The following is a 19,451-nucleotide window of genomic DNA, read 5'->3' as shown; positions in this document are numbered from 1 at the left end:
CAGTCCAACAAATCAGGATAGAGAGTATGGTGCTGCAGTCCGATAAACTTGGCTGACTGATTCTATTAAATGTCAAGTTATTGCTGTCAGTTTCAGTGCCTCAATGCAGAATACAGTGGTCAACACGTGATTTTGTAAAGAACAATAGAAATCTGCCTAACTTTGCAGAGTTTGCTCATGCAGATGGAAGTCAGAAGCGATAAATTTCTACAATCAATTTAGAGTCTATCGAGGACTGCGTGTGTTTGATTCCCATTGGAATCAAAAGCTAAATGTTACCAGCTGTCACCTAATCTGCTGATGAGTTTAAATGGTGCTATTGTGAGAATTTCATTAAAAAAAATACAGGAGGTTGAGATTTATTTAAGGCTGTGTCCTTATATGGAAAAAAACCACCAACTTTACATTTTCAAAGAAAAATTAAGCTGTATTCGACAAATCTTTCCCTTTCCAGCAGACTGATCCTTTTTCATTTATCATACCTACTGTTTCTATGGCATTATCATTTTTTATTTCTTGATGTCCTCAATCAAACAGTATGATGTGAGAACTGTAGATGATCCAAAATAAGTGAGACACTGATTCAAGCAAAGACACTGCTGCTGAATTTTTTAAATGGACTTTTTTTTTTTTTTAAAGCTATGAGCACCACCAACAAAATCCCTTTCTCCTTTTGGAAAAGAAGCAGCAGAGACACACACAACTGATTGCTGAAAATAAGGAGCTGAAAATATGTTTGTACATTAGAAACATTTTAACTTCCAGATTAAATATTCTTTGCACGTTTAAACAAAAAGATGCAAAGATGTCCTTATTATATTTTTCTTTGAAGCAGTGTCTTATCTGATCCAGTTAAACATGATACGTTGCTCTTAAAATAAACAAACACACCCACACTGCTAATCATTAACCATTCTGGGTTGCAAATGGGTAGCCTACATCAAATCTCTTTTGATACAAAAAGAAAAAGAAAAGTGTGAAAAACCAGCCATTATGAATAATGACCCAGATATCCAGGAGTGATACGAAAACAAACAAACAAATCCTCCCACTCATCTCATGGTGTACGTTATGCTGTGCAGGCCAGAGATGAGTAGAAAAATCATAACACAATACACATAAAAAAAATCCACAAACACATACAAACATGCAGACGTATGCATCCCTGCACGCCATAGGATCTCCGTGTCACTTCGAGGGAGACATGCTGAGCTAATTGAGATTCATGAATACAAACGCTTCCTGACAGCAACAGAGTGAGGAGAGAGAAAGTTATTTCTGATATGTTATCATCCTTCTTTAATTTCTCACTGCGAGAACAGAGAACAGGGTGTATCATAAGCAGGGAACAACTAAAAGAGTTACAACCATTGTGATGTTCCTCTTGGTGTGCCGTGGCTCACTCTTGCTTTGGGGGAAATACAGCATGCTTATATCCTGGTGTGTGATCCTCACAGCAGTGCTGCTTTGAGAAATGTTTGCTGGCCTGATGGTGTTCAATAATTCATCAGTCTCAGTCACAAATCATTTTTATTCCTCTCTTGGGTTATACATTGAGAGAAATGTGCTTATGCAGTCAGATTCATACCCTCCTATAAACACGTATGTGCACACACTTTCATATAGAAACAGGTACACATGATCCTTTACTGAGCTTCACCCTGCAGTATAAGACAAACTGTTTCTTTTCCATCCATCTGTCAGGGTTTGCTTTGAGTTTAAACTCCTCTGGCACGTTGAATGACTGGCAGTCTGTAGAGAATTCAGCCACTGATGTATCAGGGATACATCTGCCAGTGAAACTTGAACGTTTGTGTGTGTTTGTGTGTGTGTGTGTGTGTGTTTGTGTATGTGGGGGAGGAAGGTTCTGCAAGTGTCAAAGAAAAGAGACAGGCTGGAATATTTCATTCCAGTATGCTGCCTCTCCCCTGTGCTGAATTGCAATGCTGACCAATGAAACAAGCAGGGATGAAGTCAAGAAGCAGACTCCCACATAAAGCAGACACCCACCTGTTCAGTCAGCAGGCGAAGTTGTCGGTTCCGAGGGTCTCGTTTGCATAGGTTTTGGGCAGGAGCGACGACGGTGCACACACACCTGCCGTCGGGATCTGAGGCCATGCTGTACACCTGCCAGCCTTCCTCCGAGCCGGGGTACAAACCCTGCACACAAACAGGCACGGTGTTAATGAAGTCACTGCAGGTAGAACATGTCAGCTGCGTTTTCAACAGTACAGAGGATAAGCAAAAGCAAAGGAAGCCCAAAATAAAATCACATGTTGTGCTTCCCCCCCCCCCAACAGCTTATTCACCTACTTATTGTCACCCATTCAAGATATTTTAGATACATTTCAGCATTTTAGACTTTCCTTCCTTTAAGTTTCGGAGAAATAAAGATACATATATATAATTCATCTACTAGCTTTATCTGTCTGTATACTTATCTGCTGGACTATTTAACCAGGATATTGATGGTCATTGTTTATACTTTTTTTTCTAAATTTAGTTCACCTTAGTTCTAAAAAAAAATAAATAAATAAAAGAAAATCTATAGAATTTCTTTGCTGTCATTCATTATGGCCCAGATTTGAGAAATATTGCTCTCTGTGGCTGCACATTCATCGTATGTATCTCCATGATGCAGACAGCACAGGTTCCTTCAACACAGATGGGGGCATTATGAATTATTTTGCCCTGAATCACTTCCTTCAGAAGTTGCTTCCCCTCCAGCTACACAGAAATCTTGTCTCCTATATACTGCATGGCATGTGACCCTAAAAAAGAAGACATGCTGAACATTAGTAACCAGAAATAAACCCATGAAATTGTCATATTTGATATACTGGTAAGAATAAAGAAATATGGGCATTTAACATCACAGTTGCAGTAAAGGATGCTTTGAAGAATGCAGGCTCTGGTAAACCCCAGTTTTATGGTCTTTGAAGTTTCTGCAGTTTTATTTTTTTGTTTGTTTGTTTTTTTCTTCTCTTTTTTTTCATTTTTCCGAATCTCAGCATCAACAGTCGGCTCAGGCTGAAGTCTTTCCTGTGAACAAATATTTTCCTTTTAAAAGCTTTTTGTCTAATACCACCCAGCAGGAACTATAAACCACACAGAATGCAGATTTAAGTGTCCATTTATGTTTGTAGAAAGGAGAGAGCATGTTCTCTGCACTTTATTTTACTTGACTGCATCAGAGGCATCCCTGTCAGAACTGTACATGACTCACTTGCAGATAAAAGTTGTGGCATCTTCTACATGTCTGTGTCCAGGAAAGTGAGCAGAGCAACTGGAGAGCTTCCACTGCCTCCATAGATGCAGCTGCGATTCTCACTGGCAAAGAATCCTCTGTTTCTAATGAGCTACACAGTCCAAGCTAGCAGATAAATAAGACTCAGCACTGATTGTTAGCATTTCAATCATATTTCTTGTCCATGTTTCAACATGATATTAACTTCTTTGAACCATAACATTAGACATTTTTTTATTTCACTTTCTTTTTGCCCAATGAGCCAAATGATTACCTACATGACAATAAGCTCGCTCACAGCAAACCACAGAAAATAATTCCTCACAGGTTTACAACTTCTTGTTCTGATTTTCCCGTCCTATATTTATTGCACTCATAGTAAAAATGCTTTGCCGGAAACAAAATGTCAGACTGAAAGCTGCCAACAACCCAGATTTATCTATAAAATGTTCGAGAGACATTTTTGAAAGATTTTGCTGAGACATTATCCTGGCACAAGGAGACCAGAAACACAACTCCAGGTTAATGTAAATGTGATTGCATTTCTGCCAGATGTTGACTTATTCATTAATTTTTCATATAGAAATGTTTCATCGCCTTTGCTCAAAGAGGAACAGCAGTTGGTTAACAGTATTATCTTTGCTGCACTGATTAAGAAGGATCCATATATGAAAAAGGCTGCAGCATGATTGTCTGAGATATAAAATATAAAATAAAGAAATTTGTTTTTTTTTAAGTATAAAGTACACATGCAAAGGCCACTTTGCCTGCAGAGTACTAGCATTAGATAAAAAAAAAAATAATGGTGTGGTTGCTTTATTGGTAATTGTCTTGTTGCTGATTTTCTTTTTTCAGTTTAAGTGGCAGAATGAGCACTGCATGTGGTGTGGCGGTCATCATCATCAGCTCACAGGAAGACAGTTCATGGATCGAACTGTGGCACCCCCAATATGGTGTTTGTTTGTTCTCCGTGTGCATATGTGGGTTTCTTCTAGTACCCTGCCTTCTTCCCACAGCTCAAAAGTATGTCTGTATTAGGTTAATTCATTATTCTAAACTGACCTTAGGAGAGGGTGAGTGTCCTATTTGTCTCTGTATTGACTCTGTGATGGATTGGCAGCCTTTCTTGAGTGTACTCTACGTCTCACTTGATAGTGGAAGGAATAGGCTACAACTCCCTGCAAACTGGATTTGAATTATATATAGAAAATAGAAAGATGGCAAAACAGATGTAAAATAATATTTTCCCCTCTCAAAATAAAATTTAGCCATTATTTAATTTTGGTTCATGAGAAAGACTGGAAAAAAACACCATGTCTGTTGACACTCTGCTGCTTATGATGAGAAAGTTTTATTACCAACATAACTAAGTCCACCTTTAACTCCTAACACTAACCATTCACTGTTTAGAGTTCAGTAGAAAAAGGTAGGAAGTATGAAAAGGTAGGAAGTATGAGTGGAAGACAAGCAGCCACAGTTGTAAAAGTCGTACAGGACAAGTTGTGACCAAGTAAATGCTAGTGAGACATGTCAAGGTGTTGGAACAGATACAGATGTAGCACGTGAGTATGTTGACAAAAATGTATTGCAGTGGAATGCACTACGTGTTTTGTTTTGGGTTTTTTCACCACTTTGCTGTTGCAAGCACCATTTTCTTTGCTGTGGTGTGCTGGGGGCGTGGGCATCGAGCAAAGCATGGCTGGAGACTGAACAAACTCGTCAAAAAGGTCAAGTCTGTCATTGGCATGAAGCTCACCACAGAATGCTGGGTACAGAATGCTTGCAAAATTGCTGACAGTCATGGACAATAACTCCCACACCCTCCATGACACACTGGACAATCTGAATAGCAGCTTCAGCTACAGACTCCTCCAACCACTCTGTCTGATACAGAAGGCCAGTCCTACTGGCTGCTGTCAGGCTTACACCTCCTCCACCTTCCACTCTGGTCAGACTCAGACGCAGAACTGGGCTAAGCTGTATCTGTGTAGAAAACAGTATGCAGGAAATGTTGTAATTTTACCATTTTCTGCAGTGTTTTGTTCTATTATCTATATTCCCTTTCAATCAGGTTAAATGACTTTGTTTCATGAGCAGAAATGCATCACATTTCATGGTTTTTCTTTATAAAGCTCGATCTTAGGACAAAAAACAGGCTTTTATTAAAAGGCCATTCAGGCTGTCATACAAAATCCCACTTTTTCTGTTTTTAATTAATATTTTTGGAATTCAATATTTTTGGAAGATATTTAGGATCTCATCAGATAGTGCTAAGATGACAGCAATTGTTCCTTGCGGTCTTAATGTTGAATTCACGTCTCAGCACATCATATTAAAGAAGACATGAGACTATAAGCTCATTATGGTGAGGTTTCACTAGATCCTCACTCTGACCTATTTAAAGTTAACATTTTAGAACAATATAAGGAATCCTGAGCTCCAGCTGACACTCACAAGCCTGTCAGAGTACTGTGACCAAGAGGCTGCTTTACAAACCCTAAAAAGGAATAATGACAAAAGAGAAGGCTGGAAGGAAGGCAACCTTAGAAGTAACATGCAAAGTGGAGAGACTTGGAGGGTAAAATTGGATGTATTAATCAGCTAGGTCTCTGTATTAACCTTGAAGTTCCATCCATAGGGGAGGGAAAATTAAGAACTGAAAGATGTGGACAGGAGGAGAGTAAAAGCATGCCTTGTGCATACTGCTAGATGTAATTAAAAAGGGGAGGACATTAAGTACCTGAGGGTTAATTTCACACAAAAAAGACATGATAAAAATCTACACAGGCAGCTAATATGATTGTTATTAGTGCAAATAAGAGAATGAAAAACAGAACAAACAAGATATGTTCCTGCAGTGATCAAGCTGTTGGTAAGAAAAATCTTAAACATTTTACACAGAAATAATTTTGTCTAAATGGTGTTTGCCCGATGATTCTTAGCCTGTGATGCACATACAGCTGTCTTAAGGTAAGTTGAAGGACATGGCTAAATTAGATGGACCTAATACCAACAGATCAACAATAAAGCAAACAAACTACATGTGTTCAGTCATTTGTTCAACCATTGCAAGCAAAGGACACTCAAAGTAAGGACTGATATTTTAAAAGATCATTTTTAAAAAAGAAATGCACTTCATGCTGACAGAATGAATAAAAACAGACAAAAAAAAATTTATGGCTAGAATTAACAAATGCAATGTTAATATATGCTGCTGAAAGTAATGAAAAACTGACTCCTACTACTGCATTATGGAGCAGATCAATAGCCAGATCAAATAATTCAGCAGGACATTCCTTAAATGGGTGATACTGCTGCTGGAGTTACTCTCAGAAGGTTGTTTAGATGCAACAGACCAACAGCTCTGTGTTCTGGCTCACAGTTGAATCCACACAGCCATCGAGCTGGATTACACAAGGACAACAGCTTACAATTTCAAAGATCTTTCTCTCAATAAATATGAATAAACGTTGTTCTCAAGGAGCTTTCTAACATCTCCATCTGTCCTCATCCACTTTCTGTGTGTGTGTGTGTGTGTGTGTGTGTGTGTGTGTGTGTGTGTGTGTGTGTGTGTGTGTGTGTGTGTGTCCATTTGTGTGTAGGCGTCTACTTCCATGAGACTGCTTGTACTTTGCTGAACTTGCAAAGTGCCACTACATAGCCGTGTGAGGGGGCGCCTTTTGAGCCAGAAAGCTAAATCATGCAAAGCCCTATGCACATACACGCAGTCACGTATCCACTACTTCAGAAAACATCACATTGACCTAAATTAATTTTGTAGGGGCTATAACCATTACCCAAGACTGAAACTGTTCAATGAGCCGAGAATCAAATAACTTACAGAGCAGACTTGCTTTTTTTCCCTACAAGCGAAACATGTCCTCATAATGTGATCACGCATAGAGGTGAGTAAGACATTAAACACAAACATACTGTATATACAAAAAACAAAGATGACATATAGGGTTCAGACACGTTTGTGTAGTGGTCAATCTACATGTCTGGGGTTGCCAGGATGTTGCTAGGGCATCAAATCGCTGGCTGTCCCAGGGGTGAGTCAGTCCTCCTCAGGAGAAATATCACTCCAGTAAGTAAGAGATAGACCAATCCTATTATGGGTGTGTCTAACATTGTTGTGTTTTTTTTAACGAGTATTCTAGTTCATGCATAGAATGTATACATTGTCAATGCATAATTTTAACAGAAATGGTTGTGTATTCACTGACACTTATTTTTCTCATTTCCAACCTGCAGCATTCTTTCTCAGACTGTCTTCTAATTGAGTTCATCTGCATTTTATGTCTTTTTGCAACTTTGATGCATTTTCTGCACCACAGTGCAAATTATGATGTGTGCAATTCCTGGAATATCAATTTTGTGTAAATTTGACAAGTTTAGCTCTAAGTCTGTTGAAAAGGCAGACTTCCTGCTAAATACAAAAAAATGACTGGTGATGCATATGTAACCAAACATTTTATGAATATTTGTGTGCAGATGTTTTTGCTGCTTAGATAACACTCCCAAGGTGTGTTATCTATGCAAGAACAAAAATAAAATTTGTTAAAAAAGAAAAGGCAGACTTCATCATGAACAAAACATATCACATTTAGAGAGCCAATGTAACCAGTTGTTTTGAGTGGGTGTTTATGTAAACAAAACTGCAGAAAGAAGCATTTTATCCTTCATTAAAGAAAATAAAATAATCCCACGAGCAGGTTGACAGAAGGTACTCTGCATTTTAAATGACACATGCAAAACTGACTGAATATGGGGGATTAATTAATAGTATACCAAATATTCAATACAAGACTTTGCTTAAGAAACTATCTTCAAACACAGTGCTTGTATATTGTGTATGTGTACAGGATACATACACTGACAATCCGCTCATGTGTGCCTTCAGAGGAGATGACAGTTCCATTGAGTCCAACCAGTGATGGCAGAGTCTGGGACATCCAGTTAGTTACCATAGCCATGGTGCTGAGCACCGCACCAATCTTTAACATGGGAACACTCATCCTGACTCACACACATTCATACACCACATACACACAATCAGGAACTCAACTGCGCTCTCACACACAGACTAAAATGTTGGAAGAAGTCATGATGAAAAATAAAAACGGCAGGTACACAACACGATGCTACAGGTAGCACATTCCCCGCGAGAGAAACTGGATTTCTTCTTGAAAAAATAAACACTGCTGAAGTCTCTCCTCCGTCACAAGTTACAGAATAAATCTTGATACAAAATCTTCTCAAGATGCCTCCATGTGAGGATAAAAGTCCAAACATCCACCGCTCAGGCTCAGGCTGCAGGAGATGCTTCAATAAAAACAGCTGGTTTAAAATCAGTATGTGTGTATGTGTGTTTCCCGGACTCCTTCCTTCGTCTGGCAGTGAGGCGTTGTGACTGAGCCAGCGCAGCTCTCTCATTTATCCCCTAACTCTCTGCCTCTCCCTCTCTTCATCCTCTCTCAGACACACCCCTACATCTCGCCCTCAGACTCTCACTTATTCTCTATAGATGTCTTCATCCCAGCAGCAAAAACCAAAAACTCCTGTTGAGCTGGATTAGATTAAAATGTATTTGACAGAATGCATGCAGCAAGAACCAAACACACACACGCACACACACACACACATCTATTCAACATTCATCCTCTTCTCTTATCTTTGTGTTCATTTGCTTTCCTGACCAACAACTCACTCATCCCACTGTATTCAGCACAAGCTTTTCACCTCCTCTCCATCCGTTGCCCCTCTTGCTTTTCCTTCTATTGATTAAATGCCCATTGCTCTGGATTGATCTTTTATCTGTGTGCATGTGTGTGGTAAATTGGCATAATGACCACATGCTAATGCAACACTGCCACCATGTGGCCAGCAAGACCTGTAAACTATGCAGCTCAGCTGCGTGTAAGCAGGTCACATGAGATTTGACCAAACCTTCTGAAGACGTAAAGATGGACAGAGAAATCATCATTTAGTTTTGTGTCTTGATGATTTCTTTAGAGATAATGAATTGCTGAAATAAAAGCCTGGTGATGGCTCCTTTCTGTGTTTGGGTCTACTTGGGAGGCAAATGCAAATGAAATGGTTTGAAGTTTTAAATCATGTATAAACATGATTCACTTGAGAATGATACTCGCAACATGAAAAAACTGGTTGTTTTACAGGAATTTGTTTCTTCTTTTAGATCACAATGACATGATGTATGAACATTGAAAAACTCCACAGTTTTTAGATGTAGTTTCTCACTTTGCACAAAGATTAACTGCTGTGAGTTGTGTTGGTTGGCCCTTGCTCTCTGTAGGACATGGCAGACGCTATTCATTTATTTATAAAGCCCTTCTTTTTTTATTTTTTCTCTTTTTTTTTTTACTCACTTTCATTACGCAATTTCTTTAATGCAGGCCCTTAAAAGACACACTCAAATGACTGAACTGCAGCACCAGCTTTGTTGACTGAAATTGGTAAAAACCAGTTTTTATGGCTCGCTCGTCCATCACAGGGGAAAAAAATGTGTTTAAAATGTTAAATCAAATGAATTAGTTAACAAAAAACATGTCGTCCAAGTAAACAAAGTTGAATCGCTTCATTTCACTTATATTATTTCACTTCGTTATTTGATGACAATAACAACACACAACAATCATAACACACTTAAAGTGAAGCTAATTTAATTTAATCACCTGCACAGTGTCAGTGTACTTCTTATATATATACAGTTAGGACCCCAAACCATGTGACAGATGTGAGGTTGTTTGTTTATTCTTCCTTTTTGTTGGCAGATTGTTTTTTATCAGCTGATCAAATCTAGTAAATGTGATGTTTTCAGCTGTTTTGCAACAAGATGAAGATTTCTTTGTTTCTACAGCAGAACATGGCTGTTCCAGTTTTTGTGTTCCAGGTTTCAACATATAATTGTTGACAATTCAACAAATCAACATGAATATTTCATCATGCCTTTGTTCACTTCAGCAGAAACACGCTCAACCCCTCTGGTTCCTGCAAAGAGCCTGCAGGATACACATAGATTATACATAAATTTCCCCCTCGGCAAACATTCAGAATGAACATGAATATTTCAATCCGCAGCACTCAGGAGTAACACAGTCATCAGGAGGTGGAGTGGGGGTGCAACAGAGCCAACATGACAACCAAGCGGTAGCTATCTAACACTTCCAGGGTATTTATGGTCACTGACTCTGGCAGCTTTGTTTCTCACTTTTTTCTGGGTTTTTGTTTTTTTAGATGGGAAAATAGTGGTCACAAAATATGGTACATCCCAGAGCAATAGATAAGAAAATTTAAAACAAAAGAAAAGTCATGATAATCATCTTAAAGTATAAGCTATTTCACAAAAGTTAGGGATGTTCAACTTTTGAGTGAAATTAATAGAAAATGTAGAAATGTCATGCTATGCTGATATTATGCCACACATGTTGGACATTCAAAAAGCATGCAATGCGAATTCCTTCATCTCAATTACTAATTGAAATAACAACTAATAACTGAGGTGGATATACCACAACAGAAAAACATTACCTCAATAACTCATCATGTGTTCGGTGTCACCTTGATCTAATGATTTAAAAAGTGCAAACAGTGTGATGAAGAAAACTGTTTCAACACGAGCTGTCATTGAAGCAGAACGTTTAGTGGTGGATTCATAGTTCAGAAACATTTTATGCATCCCATTAGAGAAGAGAATAATGTGCAGTAAATACAACACGAAACAGTTTTATACATGCATACAAATGGTTAGAGATGGTCTAATTAGGTTCACATGTACATCATGCAAAAACATTTTTCTAAGTAATATAAAACTGATTTGTGTTGGACAAATAAAGATCCTGAAAATAAAAAGCTATTTGCCAACTGAGATCAACTGAGCCTGCAGATAAATTTTAATTTATGAGTAGTTGTCAAAAATGGATTTACCAGAGAATTTACAAGAGAATAAAAAAACTATTTTAGACTGTGAACCACTGGAGAAAATTTTTATCTTATTTCACATGCTTAACATGTAAGCAATGCCACTATTATATTTGAAAGCTTTTCTCTGGAATAGTTGGAAAAGGCTCCAGCTTCCGCACGACACTGGATTGGATTAAGCAGTATAGAAAATGCTTGAATGAATGAAGATTTACTCTGGGATGTTTTAAGGTGTTAAGGGTTTTGCTGTATAGACATAGGACAGAAAAAAAAGAAAGAATAAATAGAAGAATAAAAGCAAAAGAGTTCATACAGCTTCAGTGACTGGGCCACTAAAAAGAGGATAATTGTACCAAACTGACTATAACAAATCTATGTGGTTTGAAGATTACCTGAAAGAAAGACAGAGGTTTGAACTCCTCTGGCAGTGAATTTCATTAGACAGTACTTATGCTGCAGATTCCTGAAACAGTTAATCTCTTTGGACACATTTATTAGAGAAAATGCCAAGAGAGAATACGGGTTGACTGCCAATGAAATGTGTCCTGGTGAGATATGAAAATGGAAACAGATTAAGTTTATGATACTGAAAGAGTCTGCAACCGGGTTTTTGTGGTAAGTGGAAAACCTTTCTTAGTGTGTGTTTTGTTTTTAATTTGTTTAGTTTTTTTGTTTGTTTGTGTGCTTTAAAGTACAGAAATGAAAACAGATATGTTTATGTTTTGTGATGCAGTGACTTACCTTACATGAGATGATAGCAACCAGCAGCTGCAACAACCAAAGGGCTTCAGGTGGACCCATTAGTGTCCTGCTTTCTCCCTTGGGTCCGCCTGGTTCTGACTCTCAAATCAGACAAAAACATGAGGAAAGAAAGAAAACACTGAGGTTCCTCTGGTGCCAGCAATACCTCTCTTCATTACCCCAAAGGTTGTGAACTGTTGTGACTGTGAATCCACTCTAGCTATGGGAGACGAACAGAGCCCTGGTGTTGGCTGCAAGCTGTGGAAAGCCACTCAGGCATTAACTGGAGAACTGGCAAATGTCTTGGTGAGTATTTGATGAGAGGTGTAGAGAAGGAGGAGTTGGAGAATGATGATTGTTGTATGAGGGCCTCAAATATATGTCTTTGTTTTATGCTCTCGTCTGGGCAGATTATTCTCAATAATATGAATTTTCCATGACATAGTATTTATATAGCAAATATTTCATTATTTAATCTAGAATACATAACCGTATCACTACAGGATGTTCTTACATGAAAGCCCCAAAGATATTAATATGAAATCATGTGACCTGTGCACCTGACCTAAAAACTTTCAGCATTTCAGATATTAAGCTTTTAAATATACTATTAAGATACTATCAGATTAAAAGCCAAAATCCTATTTTCTCCTGTTCCTTGGTATTTCACACAACAAGATAGTGGCCATAAGATAGCCATTGTCAAATAATGTTGAAAAAAATGTATGTTTTTAATGTTAAGGTTGACATAAATTGATTCAGTTCTGAAAAAAGATGGATCACATTCACTCACCTCCAGGGTGTCTACTGCTTCGCCAGTAGCTGCTCCACCTGCTCTTTTTAAGCTGTAAATTATTAAGGAGGCAATCGTCTCAGATTAAATTCAGTGAGGAGATAAGTGGAATTTAGTGGAAAGAAATAGATGTTATATGATAACTGCAGGCATTGCTGAGGTCAGAGGACACCAATTCTTTCTTTCCTTCAGTGTACTGTCAGTCGTGATGAGCAATAGACTACACTGACAATGGCAAAGTACACTACTGCTTGAATACACTTCAGAGTCTGAGTGAAACTGATAATGAATATTAAATATATAAATGGATAAATTTCTTCAAATGTCAAAAAATTCAGCTGCAAACATTTAAGATCCTAACTTCTTTGAATCTTTCTGAAATTTCAGCTGTCTGCCTTCCACTAAGCAAGGCGAAGCACCTTTCATGTACCAGACAATTCAAAGGGCTTCACATAAAACATTAAAAGCATTACAGTTGGTGTAAAAAACATAAAAGACAACATCAAACAGTAAAAATCATAATAAAATCATAAACTGAATTACAGGTCAAAGTAACCATGCGATTTCATGCGTAGGCTCATGAGAAAAGAAATGTTTTTAACCTGAATTTAAAAGTGTCTACATTTGGTGAGAGTTGAATCTCCACGAGCAGTTTGTTCCACTTGCTTGCAGCATAAGAGCTAAATGATGTTTCTTCATGTTCAGTCTGGACTCTGGTCTGGACTAGCTGACCAAAATCTTTAGATCTATGAGCTGCTTGGTTTATATTCTCTCAGCATATCACAGATGTATTCTTGTCCTGAACCATTCTGGGGATTGTAAACAGTCAGCAGGGTTTTAAAATCTATCCTGTGATTGACTGGAAGTCAGTGTAAAGATTTTAAAACTAGTGAGATGTGTTCAGATCTTTTCATCTTAGTTAAAGCTCCAGCAGCAACATCTGGATAAGCTGCAGATGTTTAATGCTCTTTTTCGGAGGTCCTGTTAAAAGACCACAACAGTAATCCAGTCTACTGGAGATGACTGCATGGAAAAGTTTCTCCTGGTCTTTCTGTGAGAGAAAACTTTCTATCCTGTTGATGTTTCTGAGTTGTTAAAAAGCTCCCAATGGCAGTTTTGATATGGCTGCTGAAAGTCAGGGCTCGAGTCTCCAGGTGTTTACCAATGCTGATCCTCTTCTCTTTGCCACCAAACAGAATAATCTCAGTTTTGTGTTCATTTAATTGTAGCAAATTCTCTCTCATCCAGGTTTTTATTTGCTGCAAACACTGACACAATAAGTCTGTTGGACGACAGTATAAGACACATAAAGTTGTTTATCATCTTCATAACTGTGATAATTGATGTTAAAGTTTTGCAGACTTTGACCCAACGGGAGCAGATACAAGTTAAACAGAAGAGGAGTGGCCCCTGAAGGACTCCACAAGTCAGCTGCCAAATGCAACAAAATATCTCCGGCCTTCTAAATAGAACTTGAACCAATTAAGAACCACTCCAGAAAGTCCAACCCAATCTTCCAGTCTGTGCAACCGGTTTCTGTGATCTACAGTATCAAAAGCAGTGATAATATCCAGCAGAATCAGAACTGATATTTGACCAGAACTCATGTCATTTAAGACTTTAACCAGATCTGCTTCAGGGCTGTGATGATGTCGAAAGCCGTCCTGGAATTTATCAAGATTTACACTATCATTTAAAAAGTCATAAAGCTGATTGAATACAACTTTCTTGGATAGAAATGAGGTGAGAGACAGGTGTGTAGTTGTTTGTTATAGAGGCGTCTAGAGTCCTTTTCTTTAGGGCCTAATGGCAGCTATCTTTAGAGGCTTGGGGGAAAGGCCTGATGCTAGTGAGCTGTTTATCATAAGCAGAAGTTCGCTTTCTGCTGTAGTAAACAACAGCAAGACAGGATATGTACATTTCTTTCGTGATATTATCTCAAATCCTGTCAAATTTCTTTTGTTAGATTATGTATGTGCAAATTTATGGGCATCCAGACCATGGTATTCTTAAATTAAGAGTCTTGCTTTCATCTATCACGATCATTGCCTTCAAGTATTGATTTTCCATATCAATGCACCTGGGACCTGAACTGAGATTACCTTTCAATATAATATAATATAATATAATATAATATAATATAATATAATATAATATAATATAATATAATATAATATAATATAAAATTGATCCTAGATCTCCAGTTAATTTTCCTCTCAACCATTACAGCCACAGATCACCTGTTCTTTGTTGGCAATAACTCGTCTGCATCAGCTTGTGGAATCAGACTTTACAAAATATAAATCATGTATTTTTCTTCCGCTGTTGTCGAGTCATAGTTAGCTGCACGAGTTTCATGTTATATCTGTTAATGAATTTGCTGTTCATTAATATTGTTGAATGAACACAATTATTCTCTGATGTAAAACATCTTAGCAACCATTCTGCTCCCTGGGACAGTGAAAAAGTATAAACTCAAGAACAGCAGGAACAGTCTCAGTTAGATAACAGCCTTGTGTATTCTGTATCTGAAAATTGTGAGCGCTCTGACTGGTTGTTGTCTCATGACTATTAATGTTATGGTCTGTAGCATGCCAGCTGGCAAAAGAATAAAGTATTAAGCATCGCTCTTGCCTGTCCTCATTAGTCTAGCTACATTCTGCTACTCTGACTTTAACACTATATGATGACCTTCATGTCTCTCCATTCATAATTTATTGCTGAAAATTAGCAGCTAAACTCTACTGGATGAGTTAACTGTTCATTTGATCCTCTTTAAAGTTTCAGCATCTTTGGAAATGTTATTTGTGCAGCTGTCTGGTTAAATCCAAAAGCAGAGCAGGCAGCGAGAGGACAAAGAGAAGCAAGAATTTAAACTAAGCTGCAATAAAGTAAGACTCAAATACATAAAGACAAATATGAAAAGTGTATGTGCAACTGAATACAAAATATATTAATATGACATAATCTTAGAATAACATCACAATAGACAAAAGGAATCAATGGAAAAACTTATTTCATCATGACCCCCACTGAACAAAATAAGCTTTTTCTAAAGACTTTCATTCTATCTGTTTTTTAGGTTTCCGTTTAGTTTTCTCTGTATATTAGTTTGCTTTCAGATAGCTGTGCTTTTTTTGTTGGTGTCAAGTCATACATCTGTTTGCCTTTCATTAGTACTTTAATATTTACTGTAACTCTCTGTCAACATCTCTCTTTCTTCCCATGTTTGTCTGTTCTTTTCAACTTTTTTTTTTGTTTCAATTTTTTAACCTGAAAACATTTGTCAGAGTTTGGATTCTTTCTTGAATATACTTGAAGCATCCATCCATTTAAATTTTAATACACATTGTGATCCCACATAGGATTCCAGGAGGGGCTGGGGCCTGTCCCAGCCGCTGTCAGATAAAAGGGTTGGGCAAACTCTGGATGGGTCGCCCGTCCATCACAGGGTGAAACAATTGGGCTTGAATCAGATTACAACACAAACATTTTTGGGGTTTTTTTTATTTCTCAGGTTTCAATCCCTTCAATAAAATAATTAATGAATGTGAAATGACTTACCTATACTTTAATCATAGTGGGGTTTTCTTTCCTGCATCTCACTGGCTTTTAGCATACTCATGTTAAACTTGACACTGACAGCAGCATAACACCTACATCTTAATAGAAAACAGAAAATTGAATTTTTAAGGGTTTAAGGAAGGGGTCGGAAACTCCTCTCCTCAAGGACTAGTCTTGCAAGTGTTGGAAGTTTCCCTGCTGCAACAAATCTCAAATCAGTGGGTAATTTGGAAGACTTGTGCAGAGTTTCAAGTCTGCTATTAAAGTCTGAGTCAGTGGTGTGTTGCGCAGGTAAAATCCTAACACTTGCAGGACTGCTGCCCTTAAGAACTGCAGTTGACCACCCCTGGCTTAAGGATTTTTAGTTACGCCAGTCTCAGTTTCTGCTCTTGTCGTTTTGAGATCTGTCAAAGAGATGAGGTGGCAGGACTCAGTTGCACGACCGATAAATATCCGAGGCAGATTAAGGCAAAACAAAGGTTTTAATTATAACAAAAGACTCAACTGTAGACTACACAATTAACATAAACAAAGGTTTGAGAACAAACTAAGTGACAGAGAGACAACAAACTAACTAGCAAGCACACAGTGAACTGGCACAGGGCAAAGGAAAACAGTTGTAAACCAACTCCACCCTAAACCCCGACTGCAAGACTAAACATTCGTTTACACAGGTGTAACTTTGCGTGGGCAACTCCGGTCCTCAAGCGCTGCAGACCTGCAAGTGTTCAGTTTCTCTGCTGCAACACACCTGCCGCACATCAGACTTAATTGCCAGACTAGTGCTGACCTTGACGTCAGTCTCTGCCAGTTGATTTGATTTGGATGTGTTGCAACAGGGAAACTCTGAACACTTGCAGGACTTTTATATATAATGAAATGCAAAAAATATTTAGGTGAAGAGAAAATTATGAAAATTTACTCATGTTCAGTTTTCATTTACTCTAAAATAGTTGAATCTGTGGTGATGATTTCACTTCTGATGAAATCCCACAAGAATTAGCTTTAATTTCATACTAAGAGGGTTTCTATAGAATTTATAATCACAGAGAAATATGTAATTCTGTGTATTGTGTATGCAATTTTCAAGCCAAAACCATAAAAAGACCCTTGGGGTGCTATGGGTTAAAAAGTGAGGAAACTAATGAAAAACAAGAAGCAGGTGTGACAGACTGAGTGGGAATCCAGGGGAACAGGAAGTAAAGCAGACAGGATACAAGAGCGGAAAATCAATAAAATATAATAGAAAAGGCAGAAGTTAAAATGACAAGACAAGGACCAAAGACTACCAGAACTAAAAACCCTTAAACGTGACACAACACAGCTGAAGTAACATCATTCTACATCCACACAAATACAGCATGCAAGTGCACAAATGCAACATCATTCAAACTAGATCCTAAAAGACTGAAAAGAAGGCCATCTTCTCACCTGGCTGTCAGTAACTTGTTGAGATAAGCAAAGCATGCTCACATTTCTACCAAACGTTGCTGAATGGATTTTGTAGTATTGTACAGATTTGATGAAAAACACATCAGCAGGTTGGCAATGCGAGAGAGAAAATCTGATCTGAGAGCATGATTTCTGATTAAACTAGCTTAATCATTTAGGATTAAGGTTTGGGTTTCATGTTTAAAACTTAAGGTGTATTGACTTTATGAACTGTTGGGCTGCACAAACTTGACATGATGCAAAATGGTCTCGAAGCAATTCCTGTCAGTTTGAAATCTTGCCCAGCTCCACTGTAGCTGGCACTGTAGAGCTACAAGGAGTCTGCAGGGTTTGGCAGGTAATATCTTAATTCTTTGGATTTCTTTTGTTCTGCCATCCTGGCAGTGTGACGGTATCCTCAAAACAGAAATTAATACAAAAAGCTTTTCTCTGTGGGTGCCTCTTTGGCCTTGGATTTCATTTGTGTTAGTGAGTTATTTTCACCGAACTATAAATAAGCCACACACAGCTGGAAGCACACGCCAACGCATCTATTATCAGCGAGAACACAAACCTGCTGGTGACACTAGAAGATAAATCAGAAAATTGCAAACATCTTAGGATTTGGATTATGTGTGCCAAACTTAATGGCAACTAAACTACCACTTGTTGCCAAAAATAATAATAAAGAAATTGGAAATAGAAAGCATTATACCTCAAGAAAAGTTAGGATGGCCATGGATATCAGTGCATCATTTAGTTAATTCTGCTGTCAGTGGAACTTAAAATCATTTTTTATGGAACTGACTCTCTGACACTGCTATCCATGAAAATTGATCAAACTGGCACATCCTTTTCTGTGATGGGAAAGCACAAAAAACAGTTGCATTCAATCAAATAAACTATCATCTTAACTTAAATGTACATAATGTACTTTTATTAAAATGTGTTTATCACCTCCCAAACAAATATGCAAAGAAAGATCTCGAGGCAATCACGTACCACAGTTTGGTTTGTTATATTGTAAAAAATATAAAACATAGTTTCACAATAATATTCTGCCCCAAATCCCTTTTACAAAGAATTGTACTCACTAGGACCTACATAATAGCACCATGATGAAATACACTCCAATATACATCAATCAGCGCAAACATTAAAACCACTACACCACAGTGTTGTTTAAGTCCTCCTAATTCAGCAAAAAGAAACGGACACAGAACCTCTGGGGGTGTCCTGTGGCGTTCTGACACTGGGATGCTGGCAGGAGATCCTTCAGTTCCTCTGAGTTGCTGATTGTGGTCTCTGTGGATTGGACCGCATCGATTCTCCATCAAATTTTGATCTGGAGTTCTTGGCCTCATCTTTGTGCTCATTGAGTTATTCCTGAGCAGATTCTGAAGGATGGTGGGATACACCGTCATGATTGAGTCAGTTTTTATGGACAGGAGGTGCATCGTTAGGGACAAGGGGGCCTGTTATCCAACAGAAAACACTACTTTAAGACAAACTGGATGATCAATGCTAATTCCAGTTAATGGTTTTAATGTTGTGACTCATTGATGTAAACCACATAAAATAATTATAACCACAAAAATACAACATTAAACAAAACACGACAAATTGAGGTTTGACAACAAAGAACACAGTGGATGTGCAGCTGAAGAATAATGGTGCTGTTTTGTTTTCAGAAGGCAACTCATTGATCACAATATTTGGGTTGAATAGCATATA

At 37.9% G+C, this 19,451-nt stretch overlaps 1 protein-coding gene across 1 annotated transcript in view; it reads right to left on the bottom strand.

Moving 5' to 3' along the window:
• The window catches only part of LOC306772376 (noelin-2-like), a gene marked incomplete at both ends in the record, with an annotated part of 29,674 nt that extends 21,409 nt beyond the window's left edge, over positions 1 to 8,265 (bottom strand). The window contains 2 exons of the mRNA XM_079261823.1: positions 2,011 to 2,160; positions 8,122 to 8,265. Of these exons, the coding sequence (XP_079117949.1) occupies positions 2,011 to 2,160; positions 8,122 to 8,265 (294 nt within the window). The remainder of the gene's footprint in view (positions 1 to 2,010; positions 2,161 to 8,121) is intronic.
• Between the last annotated feature and the right edge of the window lie 11,186 nt (positions 8,266 to 19,451).

Source organism: Telmatherina bonti (genome assembly GCF_933228915.1).
Source record: "Telmatherina bonti genome assembly, chromosome: 3".
NCBI lineage: Eukaryota > Metazoa > Chordata > Actinopteri > Atheriniformes > Telmatherinidae > Telmatherina > Telmatherina bonti.
The sequence above is the reverse complement of the archived record's forward strand: the minus strand, read 5'-3'. Positions and strand labels throughout refer to the sequence as shown.